Below are 12,628 nucleotides of genomic sequence, written 5' to 3' on the forward strand. Positions count from 1 at the left end.
GAATATTGTTTTATGTCTTGCTGATGATTTTTTTTTTTTAAATAGATGCTAGAGGTATTTACAATGTTATTTCGTGTTTTGGCTATAATAGGCTTAGCTGGACGTTGGCTTGTAGTGAAACTTTGTATTTCTTAATTATCGTTTTGATCCAGATGACGTCATGTTCTCAAACCTTCACGTTCTATTCCAACCGTAAGTGTCACGCTCTCACGGAGTTTAAGCTTTCTGCGATGCATACTTTACTTACCCGTGCCAGAAAGCGCAGTTATCCTTTCTCGGGAACGCCCTGTATATACTGAGTAGGAAACCCACGGGGCTGGCGGTTATGGCCACTGGCGACGTAAAAAGCACAGGGCATTACTTATTATGTTCACGCGACGCAATGCGTTATCTGAAAGATGGGGTTGTGTTGTCCTGGTGTTAATTGTTTATTCTTTCTACATCCATCACTTGATCCAACACGCTCTTCTCCCAAGAATGCGTTCTTCTGCGTTTTCTTTTTATTAGGGAGTTTTCATAGATCGTTGTCGCCTTCACTCTACAATCGAGGCCATCGACGCGCAGGCGCAGTAGCGGCTTTTTCGTTACGGACGGCTTAGCGGAGGGGGAAACGCGGTCTACGAAGATTCCCTATTGGCTAAAGCCACAAACTATGCGGAGAGCAAGTAGTCTGCTTATTGCGCTGGGGTTGTTGTGACATCAGAAAGACGCCGTGCTCTGGACGCCTCTGATTAAAGGATAGTGGGTAGACTTCAAAGCCGTCTGCCTTGAAGTCTATCCACTATCCTTCAATCAAAGTCAATCAAGGCCCGTTCACACACCTGTGTTCGGGTCAACCACTATGCTTACGAACGAATGCAACCACTGCGACTTAACGACAACTGTGCGCGACGTGTACAGACACATGCAACCGCGTGCAACCACACGAGTCAACAGCCAATGAGAAACGAGCTTCAGCTCTTGCTCCTATTCAATAGTAAGCAACCCAGCTACGCTTACAAACCTGGCAAACGGTTTCGTGCCCGACGCGAGGTCCTCACTGGAGCAGCCGAAGGTTTCGGCTGCGGCGTACAGTCACGAAGATCTGCTGTGCGCCTGGAATAGCTGTGTAAAGGCTGGTTCAGACATCTGAAACGAACCCGTTATCCACGACTGCGTCCGTTGTGACTAAAGCGACCGGAACGACCGCTCTGCGCCGCGCGTACACTCCTGCAACCATGCACTACAACAAGCGCAGCGGGTCGGCAGCACGGCGACCGCCTCTCCGCCGCCGTCAGCTCTTTCAGCGGTGCCCCTAAAAAGAAGGCGACCCGCTGCCACTACTTGCGCAACAGAAAATAGACAGACCGTCTTCTATGACCTCAAGCTTTATTTTTTTTTTTTTTTTAGGATACGCTTGCAGGGTTGTGCATCAAAGGAAAAGAAAAAGATGAAGTACGCCGTCTTGCATGATCACGACTTTAATAGACGACTTTGCCAACAGTACAAATCTCGCCACACGCATTTTTTAGGATTATAAAATACGATGTAATCTTACAGCGATATAGCAACGCAGAAATATAATTTCGTGATCAGATAGACGTTGCGAGCGTTCAGGATTGCTAACACTACTCACCTTTTTACGGTGATGAAAACCCGTGAAAATTCGCATCTTTTATACGGTACGCACCAGTAATACCTCAAACTTGAGCAGACGCATGGAATGCGGCAAAAAAGAAATCCGGGCGATGTTCGAGGACAAAATTGCTAAGAAAGCACCACTGTATAGTCAAAAGAAACAAACACGACGGCACGGGCGTTTCTGCTGTCTTGAGAGTGTTGCCACGAGATCGCCGCACGAGTAGGTGGACCTTCCCTTCTAGTGCGTGCTGGGTTATCATGACGACACACGACGAAAATTCACAGTCAATGATAGCGCTTTTACGGGGAACGATGAGCTTCCCCCACGCCGTACACGTCGACGATCACCACCGACGCCATGTTTGCAGATAGAAGGAGCCCGGCACGACCGGCATGCAACACGCGCGACCGAGCTCTCCTCGACCTGCGATTGGTCTGTCGTTGCGGTCGTTCCAGAACGTAACGAAAAAGTTCAGCCCGGCTCAACTCCTTCGTTGCTATGGCAACTCGTCTTTCCAACCGGTTACATTCGCTTGTAAGCGTAGTGGTCACTCCGACCGCAACTGTGTGAACGGGCCTTCAGAGCTCAGCGTACTGACGTCACCACAACCCCTACAAAAGAAGCAGACGAACTTGCGCTCCGCGTTGGCTGCTGGCCGATAATAAGACTCTCGAGATTCGCCACGGCCTGCGTTTCTCGAACTGTAGCTACAGGACCTGTTATCTTTTTTTAACGTCCCGCGGACTGGAGAGAAGAAACCGCTAACCAAGGGCACAATGCTCCTTGTATCATGTACACGTTACTAAAAAAAAGAGAAGTAATCGATTACAATAGCAGTTATCGGCTAAAAAGTATTCAATTAGAGAATCTCTAAACTACATTCATTTCTCTCTCTCTCTCTCTATTCAATTAGATTACTTGACTACCCGAAAAGAAAAGTAATTTGCTGTTATTCGGAAAAGTAACCGTCACTTCTCGAGTTACTGAGTCACTTCTCGAGTTATAAATATTTCTGCCGGTTTGAACACCGATGATCTCTTCTACTCTCCGATATTGGATTAGAATCACCGAACTCTAAACCACCTATCTTCATTATCCACCAATTTTAGTAAAACATTCTTCTGCCGGAGGCTTGGTTTGAGGGATGTTCCTCGGTAGGAAACTTGAACAAACAAAGGACGCCATTAAGAAGGCGGGGAAAAATAGCGACGGTTGCGAGTAGTGTCACAAATTACAAAAAGTAATCAAATTACTCTCGCGATTACTTTCTAATAACTGTATTAGAATAATTACAAGATTACTTGAAAAGTAAATAATTACAATTGTTATTTGACTATTTTATTGAGTGCCCTTAAAGTCGGCATGCCTCTTTTATTATTGTTGTTCTATATCCTTCCCGTAATTGTTGCATAAATAACGTATCTCCAATTGAAGAAAACTAAACAGGCATAGTAGCGACGAAATAGCGGGTAAATGGGGCAACGTGTGCTATAGTCTGATCAGGTTTAAGAATACATAAACACTTTTGGCGCGGACGCTTTCCCGATGATCTCGCAAAAGCAAGAGAACTTGGTATTCTTGAGATGGAACTATACCAAACAAAGAGAAGATGATTGCTTGTTTGTGTGCGTGTTTTATTTTTTCTTTGTCTTTATCTGCAATTGCATTTGACTTCGTCATTTGCAAAACGGCTTCCCTATGTGACAGCTTAAGTGTACTGTTTGTGGGACAAGGTATGGCTGGGCTTTTCTTATAAGTATGAGGTGAATAAGTTCAAGAATGTGGTTTAAAAAAAATATGAATGCCACTTAGAAAAATTGAAATCAATATTTAAGCGACTAAATAAAAAAAAAGTTGAAACCCTTTCAACCAACTGTGTTCAATTACGTTTACATTGCCGGAGATAATTTTATATGTTTTTCCGGGTCAAATAACACAGACAAAACATTGATGTTCGAAAGCGATGGATTCCTACAATCGCGGGCTACATGACCTACAATATTTCTTCATCCCTCGTTGGCGTACCTGCCGGTTTCTGGAAAAGCTTTAGTCGAAACTATAGTGATTGAACGCGAAGTTTAGGTCTTAATCTTTAAACTCTATGACGAATTGAGAGATAATGAAACTTGCGAGGACCGCAGTCGTAGAAAAAGACCTGACTCGGTATTGCAGCTCATATCGTTCACGGGGGTACGTGAAATTGAAATAAAAAGTAGTTCAATTAGTTTACTATTGATCCTTCGGGACAAGCTTGAATTCAGTATGGCTCAAGATCCGATCATTTTATTTTATTTCTTTATTCTAGCAACGACCCCAAAACGCCATGTTCGCCCTCCTCCCCCAGTTACAGCAACTGCGCAATTCATCACGGATTTATTTTACAGCCTCGATTCTCAAATCGGCCAAGCGGGTCTTCGACCGTTCACGGCAAACACAAAAGGCAGCCGCGTACTTCTCGAGGTCTTCCAATACACTCGCAAGTGTGTTTGCAAAGCCCAGTCTGTTGGACGGACTCAAACCCGAACGCCAGTTTGTTTTAAAAGGCGGCGTTCTACTGACCGGAATAATCGGCGGGCATACACATCTTTGAGAAGACCAGCGGTGCGCTCAAAATGACCCCTTTTACGCCCACGAAGCGTCCCCTCCGACGCTGCGCTGGTTCCGTGCGCGAGAAAGAGAACTTTCAGTTACGTGGCTCCTGTTCTCGTCTCTGACGCAACGTCGTCCGCTGCAGAGACGCGCTAGGTCGGTCGTTCACGCCACAGTCCGGAGAGGTCTTTGGGACACTGAGCACGCGTTTCTCTCTCTCTTGAAAGCATGCTCTTCAGTGACAAACGAACCGACGACAGACACTCCGCAAACGTTTGATTCGGGCCGGTTTAATTTTATATTTACTCTGTTTTTTTTTGTCGGGGCCTTTTTGCGAGTATGCCAACAACGTATTAATAGCTCGTTGCACGTGAAAACTGGTTCGTTGGATGCACGCGTCTTTACCTTTCGAAACGAAGATGGATAGGCCGCGGTTATTTGTTTTTTCTCTTTCCGGGCAGGCAGAGCGCATCGTACAATAGAAGAACGTCTAGGAATATACGTGTATGGGTTCGAATGGGATTTGTCATTTGCTCGTAATTCGTCACTATTTCAACGGAAAAACAGTTTTTTTTTTTCTTTTTTTACTTTAAATACAGGAAGGTTTTCATATGTTGCGTCCGGCACGGAGTAGAGGCGTATGCGAGCTTTTCGTGTCGATAATACGCCAGCCACGGGGAACGGGAAATATTGCCCCGCATTGAGAGGCGAACCTCTCGTTCCGTATTTGCGCTCTTTTCCTCCTTAATTTCTCGATAAATTCACTCACTTTCTCACGCCATACCTCGGTTCACTGTTGACTCAGAGCGCAGACGACGCTAAAAAGGTCCGACGAAGACACGCAGTAAATCGGCGCTACAAATTCGCTACTGCACGAAGCTCGTCGTTTGACTCTAAGATATCTGGAGCGACTGCTCTCCCGCAAAGCACGTGGAAGAGCCAATCGCTGCAATCTTCGGGGGATGCTCACCGAATCACGAGCTGATAACGCCGATAATATATTTAGACCAACTGAAACACTCGGTCTTCACCTATAGCTCATTGCCACAAAGCTAATGTTTTTTTTTGTTTTTTTGTTTTTATTTTAAAGGTTTGGGTTAGTTGGTATTTCATAATTATTTATCTTGTTTCACGTCTAAATTATATTAGTTTTGACATCGCCAAGCTCTCTCCGTTGATTGCAGCGACTGGCTTTTCCAAGTGCTTCGCAAAAAAACAATCGCTCCAGATTTTTTTTTTTAGATTGTTTTTAGTGCGTATGTTGTCAGCAGCTAATACCAATCAAGAGCGCTTTTAGGGGGGGGGCGGGCCGTGGTATTGTGCTCGCGTGTCTTCTAGCTTCTGAAGGCGTTACGACTTTCGACGAAGCCGAGGCGTACGTCTCCCAACAACATCAACACCTAATTAATTATATCGCACCCGCGTACAGGTCAAACACTGTAAACTTTTTTTATTGTATTTATATGCAGTGCTTTTGGTGTTTTGTTTTTTTTAAGCTTAACAGAATTGATCAGAAACAAAATTCGTGAAAGCTATATACTAGTGTGGTTTGTGCAGCCAACTTACGCGGCTAGGGGGACATATAATCGTCACGATAATTCCAATAATTAGCCGAAATGTGTTAATTCACTTTTTTTATTTCGTGAATATAGATATATGCTTCCAATTAGAAACTCGCTGAGGGTCATCGATAAACCACGAAATCATTACATTTTTTTAGAACAGATTTGAGCGTGTGGGAAGAAGCGCATCATAGTGCGGCGAAAGTTACCAGTCGGGCAGCATGCACAAGGCTGAGGCCACGAGGAGAGACGAAAAATACCGCGCGGGCGATCGCACCGGTGGCCTCGCTCCGGCTGCATGAGCTCTCAACCGTGCTTCCCACGTGCTCCAGGCCTTTCTAATATTGACTGATGTAGTGGCTTTCGATGGCGCTCAGCAGGTTTCTATATGTTTATTTTTTTCCTATAAGTAAAACATCCGTTAACATATTTTAGTTAATTAGTCGACTCATTATTACCATTAGACCCCCTACTATGCCCCTTGGGCCGTATAACTCATCTGCACAAAGGACATTAGTGTAGCTTCGACGGCCTTTTATAAACAAATGTATTAAGCTTAAAAAGAAAAACCCTGTATACTTATATGTAATGTAGTGAGAGGCATATGCGTTCTATTACCTCTTCGGTAATGCGACTTCTTGCGGACCGTGGGTGAACTGAGAATCAGAGGCGTGACCGGTAACTCGCTCGTGCGCTTCATAATCACCCAAACACACGAATGAAACGAGACCCTATCATATCCCACTAGCTTCCGGCAGTCCGTGAAGCTCTACTATATCAGCAAACAATCGGCAGAAAAAATTAAGAAAAAAAATACTCGCAGAGAGAGATACGTTAAGAATCTTGCTTCCCTAGCTGACCATTTCCATCCTTAAATAAAAAAAAAGAACAAAAAAATATGCGCGGGTGTTTATTTTGGTGCCCCAAACACCAGTGGCATATTATGTAATCAGAGCTCGAATATTTCGTTTATAAACTACACCTTACGCATGAAAACTATTCAACCACATCCTCTATTAACTTCTCGCGATGATGCGTCCACCCAAGCCACACATTTAAAAACAACTTGCGTATAACGCTAGCAGAACAAAAAAAGAAAAAGAAGCGCGTCTTTTGCTAAACAGCCAATCACTGCTATCAGAAGAAAAAGTGATACATCCCCCGCGAGCGAGAAATTGTATATATAAGGGTTCGGTCCGAAAATGGGATACGCTCTACTGGAGGAGGGGGCAACAACGCGAGCTCATCATACGCTTCGCCTTTCCCCAAGGTCCTTCCGTCGAGTGCAGTGACGACGGGTGCTCTCTGAGCGCGCCCTCCGCAACAATGGACGATGGAACGTACGCGGAAGGTTAAAAAAAGATCGCGTACGAGAAAAGAACTGCCGCGGAGCTCCATTTGTACGTACAAAGTTCTATTCCAAGTAGGACCGCAGCAGACGGTCCGATGGGGACGATCCATCGACGCCAAAAGTGCACCGTCACGGCTCGTAGCGGAAAATGCACGGATGGCCGGACAGAGAAGATTCGGACTCGGGGGTAGTGTTAAAGAACTTTTCCATGCTTCAAAATGGGATGTCCGCGGGTACAATGAGCATGACGTGTTATTAGCTCATGTTGTCCCTTGCGCACACATCGTTTCTTTATTTTTGTTACGTCCGATTCTTTTCACGGCTTCGTTATTCGCTAGGATCCTTCCATAGGTCACCGGGATTAGTGGCTACCTCCAGGAAAGTGAACTCGAGGGTTTTTCTAAGCCGCGCTCATCATACAGAGGACGCAGTGTTCGCTGTAGACACGAAGAAAGAAGCTGCGTACACGCCTCAAGCATGTTTGATTCGTGCATGCTTCAACATGTCTGCAGGCAGTTTGTTGTAGGGACAATGTGACAGGACCGCCATACAAAAACGAAACGCGCCTCAAACGGTGTTTCTGCAGACAGGCTTTTGCAAGGTGGTGTTGGCACGGTGTGTACGCGGCATGAGAGTGTGGCTCCGATGAAACGCCCACGAGAAGATGCCATTTTCGAGATCGATTCTACACAGGACGTCGGTGAAGTAAAGACTGAGGAAAGCGAGTATGATTTCGCGCTGATATTATAAAAGCATAACTTATTGAACTACGCGAGTACACCAAGGACATTTTGCTGCCTTTCTCTGCTCCACAAGTCTGGGTCCCTTTTTTTTATGTATATGTATATATTCCATTTCGGTTAGTACAGTACATTCTGGAATAGAAGATCCATGTGCACACAACAACAGCAACAAAAATATACGACAACCATCCTGATATCGCCCCCAAAAGCCTGCGTACGCTATAGAGGTGAGCCCTTGTGGGTACCTATACATTCTAAAAAGAAAAAAAACATGTTCTTGAAGAGTTTTTTGGTAACCCGAAAACTCTTTTAGCTCGTAAAGAAAGGTTTCGCCTCGAGCACTATCGCCCCCGTACGCACTAGAAAGATAACTGGGCGATGAAAAACTCTTTCGCATCAAAAAAGGGTGTTTAAGAGAACCCCTTTTAGATTTTTCACGAAGGACCCTTTCAGGGGGTGATAAGAAGAACTTTTTTAAGGTGCAAAATATGCACGAGCCAAAGTACCTCTAAAAATAGTTTAGTAGGGTACGTTGTTGGGCTAGTTGGCTTTTCCTGAATAAAACTAGTTGAAAGTTAGCGCCTGTCCTGTATACTTCTTGTCCTTGTCTGTTTCTTTTTCCGCTATTTTTTTATGTTTTATTACCTCTAAAAAGTCTTTTACAAGCAGATAGTTTTTTGTTTTGTTTTTAGAGCTTCCGCGCATACCCTGTGCCCACAGCAACGCCACCCTAGTGGCGTGACGTCATAGCCAGGCGTTGGTGTATATAGGACAATCGAGCACGCCACTTCCGTATCTAAACAAAGAAGTACACTTTCTTAAAGCTTTTGAACCGTTCGTTTTCCTTGTGAACTGCCCGCTGGTTTTTGCATACATAGTACTTATTTATTGGCCAATTTTCCGCGGTCCTATTTTTTTTCTTCTGAAAAGCGGCGACGCGGGTTGATCGATGTGCCACCTCTCATTTGATGTCGGTCAAATTGTTGCTGTCTTATAAGGTTCAATTGCAAGACCAAGGACAAGAACGTGCGTAACATCCTGTCACACCAAACTAATTTTGGAAAGTGAATTTTCCTAGGGGTAATTTTTCGTACCGCCAGGTCGTGTGACGTGAAAATAGTTGGTAAGTTGTCATTTACAAGCGTACCAGTCGAGCTATAAATGTTAATTTGAAAATAAACTATAGATAAAATCAGTGATGTTGTCAGGTCGTTGTATTGAAGTTACTTTCACGCCCTAAGCTGTTAACGTGCCTTCCGCTCGTTTCAGACCAACCTGAACCAAATTGAGCACGCAATCTTCAATAAGGGCTAATCTAAATATCTGAATGCAGTGAAATTTCCCATTTTAGTGGCGAACAGCTGGACATCATTGCAGACTCAAATACTAACAGAAAAAATGTGTAAGTAATAAGAAGCCCCCCACGTGAAAGGTTAACAGAATCCAAGGCAGCTGTCAGCCCGTCAAGTGTCATGCACTAAGACAACAGCAACGTGCTTAAGTGATCCATATAAAACGTCACTCACATCTGATGGCCCACGACTTGAGTTGCCGCAGACCAAGCATCACCTTGAAGTTGGCGGCCTGGCACTCTGGCGACATTCCAGATTCACCGCTCGCACGAAGCATCTGCGGCAAAAGCCTCCTCAACTGCGTGTCTACCGTCGACTTGAGCAGAGACTCCACTTTGGCCCACGACTGTCGCACAAGCTCGGCGGCATCGGGCGTCGTCGTTAGCGGTGTCTCTGTCGTCGTAGTCGTCGTCGTCGTCGTGGACGTCGTCGTCGTTGCGCTCACTGGAGACGTGGAAGACGACGTTTGACCTTGAACAGCTACGGCGACCACCAGAAGAAGCGTCCAGAGGACCTGCATGTTGGCCTGGTACACGGTCCTCGCGTATCCCAATGTGAACGAGCGTCGAGCCTTCGGCGAAGACAATCTTCGGATCGCCGAAGTTCCGGCGGGGTATAGTCACAGTCGATCCTCAGAAGAGACCGCGAGGAGTCGATGACCAGGAGCACATCCTAACAGTGGCAGGACCGAGGAGCGCTACGGAGAGAGCGGGTGCGAGCAGCGGCGCGTTCAAGCGAAAACAACGCGACTGTTGTGCGTCCAGCTCAGCGAGGGAAGTACACGGAGCATTGCGTGGAATCGCGAACGGTGATGCCGGGTAGACCAGTGCAAGTGCACGTGGTGGGCAAGGAAGAAAACGCTGACGTCACGAGGCGAACGGTGTCTCGCGCCAATGGAAGGGCGTCCGCCGTTTTTCTTTTACGTGACCACGGGGAAAGGAGCGACAGGCGGAGAGGGAGGAAGAGGCGGGAGCTGCGGAGGGGCAACACAACAGCGCAAAAAAATAATATAAAAAAGCTGCGTAGTATTTTTTTTTTCTTGCGTTCTCGGGCGGGTAGACATGACCGAGAAGGAAAGAAAATAATAAAAACAAAATCACCGAAAGGCCGTTTTGGGTGACCTGAATTAGTGGGCCCCACCACCGCCACCACTGTCCTCCGCAACGGGACGCAGAAGGAAACTCCGTGGATGCACCTAGGGCGACAGTCGCAACGGACGTCGCCGGGCTCCCGACCCGCCGGAGTCAAGTTTTCCTCTTCACGGTACGGTCTAAAGACCGTGGGCGCGCCGGCTTCTGGGGCTGCTCGAAACAATGCAGCTTTCGGGAGTTATTTCTCTCACTTCACCTTCTCGCTGATAGAGGTTGCACGGTCATGGCTCGGTTTTCGTGCTACTCTTTAGGCCAGCGTGTCACAAAGAGCGGCGGTTAGGCAAGGCTGACGTCCCCTGTAAGAATACTCTGCTCTTCTTAACACTTCGTAACACGTTTTATTCTAGTAAAGGGTCGTCATAGTCTCATTTCTGGTGCCACAGTTAATCCTTCTGCACAAACTTTTTTTTTTTCGAGGGGGGGGGGGGGAGGGGGAGGGGGTTAAAGTACGACAACGTTAACATGCATTATTCAGTAACGACCCCTATTAAAGCCCTCACTCTGAGAAAAAGGGTGTGAGTTGACCTTCCTGCAGAACACGAAGCTAGCCATGCAGTCACGGCGAGCAGTGGAAGGACGAAGGTCAGAATACAATTAGACAAAAACAAAATGCAATTTCGGCAGAAACAATGAGTAAGTGAAACGAAATTCTCATTGCCCCTATCATGTAGCATATTTCAGCTATAATCGTTTCTTGAGCTTCGTCATTTGCTGTGATTCTTCTATTTCTCGCCGTGATCGGCTGGCTCCGTGATCTCTAGGAAAGTGTACTTTAAATACATTTTTAAAAGGAGCTGGTCCTACTTGAGCGACACACCGCAGCAATCGGCAAGACCAACCTGAAGCACGCGCAGCATGCACGCGGAAGTAACTTGGGCAGGCATGCAATCACTCGTGTTTACTTCACGAACACCGAGAGGTTAGCCTACCAAAGATACCTTCGCCCGCATATTGCACGTGCTCGAGGTTGGTGGACGTGGGTTGTTGCGCACTGTTTGTTGCTCCGGAGGCACTAGGGCATAACGCCCCACCGTCGGGGACAACTTTTCCTCGCATGTGGTCGAAGGTACGGCCGCGGATTAAAGCTGCCGCGCCCGCCCTTCTCCTCTCTTTGGAAATGCCAAGAAAAGTTGTCCCCGTGTGCGGTCCCACTTGAGTAGCAAACAGCGATATATATCAGCATGCCCTTAATCATGGTACGTGCTTCGTGCGTGAGTTCCTTGGTGCAACGTAGTCGTGTATCACTACTTCTTGCTGCACGCTGAAGCCTCCAACGTAAAACCCTATTACACTGAAGAAAAAAAAATTTCAGCGGACTAAGCAGACGCCAAATTGAGGCTCACTGACTTCCATATGGCTAAACATAACACACAATTGGTTTTAGTACATTGCAACACACTCGGAGGTTCAAGCTAAATGTATGTATAACACGGATATCAATAAATCCCGCGAAGAAGCCAGCGCAGCTGTGGTTGACCGACCGGTCCCATACCGGTCCACTCCTTTACTGCTCTAGCTAAGGACGACTAAAAAAAGGCGAAAGAGGCCACAACTACCCATAAATCGCGAAAGGTCGTGCGAGGAATCGGGCCTCTGTTACGCTCTTTAATCCCTCTTATTATTTTTTTCTCCTCCGCCAAAATACTAAGACATGACAAAGCAAACCACAAAAGAGACGCCATAAACGGAGCCAAACTCCACTTGCTCGCCACAATAAAAAAAAAAAAAAAATTGAGAAAAACTGAAACATGAACGAAACGAAACAAACATTTCAAACCCAGCAACTGCGTTCCTCGCAAGAAAGAAAGAAAGGAAGCGAGAGATGCTGAAAGCACGAAGCAGCATGTCTTTTCTTTATTTTCCTTTTCTTGTTTGCCCGAGAGCCCGTTCCAGTTGCCGCAGTCCAACAAGCGTTACAACCCGATCGTCATGATTCGAGATGGCTGATGTAGGCCGCCGCCAGCCCTTTTATCTCCCTGACTGCCCCATTGCAGGCTTGCGCACTCCAGTAGGACCAAGGGACCCGGCAGCTGGCTCCTGGCTTCCCGCTGGAACCAGCTCTCTCCTCCTTGGCGAGCAATCCCTGGCCAGCTCCAGAGCCCTCTCTTTTTTGTCTCCCTCACCGCATCGTAACTGCAACCTTTTGTTTGACCGTTTCGGTTCACCGAAGGCTTTGCTTGTTTCAGTGGACCATAGCTTTTGAGCGAAACGACTTGCACTGCCGCGCATTCGTTTCTCGCTTAAAATTTACAACTACTC

General features: G+C 46.4%; 1 protein-coding gene across 1 annotated transcript in view; it reads right to left on the reverse strand.

The window, feature by feature from the left end:
- LOC120841359 (nose resistant to fluoxetine protein 6-like) overlaps positions 1 to 10,197 on the reverse strand; it is a 92,142-nt gene extending 81,945 nt beyond the window's left edge. The window contains exon 1 of the mRNA XM_040212237.1: positions 9,393 to 10,197. Within this exon, the coding sequence (XP_040068171.1) occupies positions 9,393 to 9,738 (346 nt within the window). The 5' untranslated portion in view covers positions 9,739 to 10,197. The remainder of the gene's footprint in view (positions 1 to 9,392) is intronic.
- Positions 10,198 to 12,628: the final 2,431 nt, after the last annotated feature.

This window comes from Ixodes scapularis, unplaced genomic scaffold (assembly GCF_016920785.2).
Source record: "Ixodes scapularis isolate PalLabHiFi unplaced genomic scaffold, ASM1692078v2 PGA_scaffold3__209_contigs__length_174095766, whole genome shotgun sequence".
Classification (NCBI taxonomy): Eukaryota; Metazoa; Arthropoda; class Arachnida; order Ixodida; family Ixodidae; genus Ixodes; species Ixodes scapularis.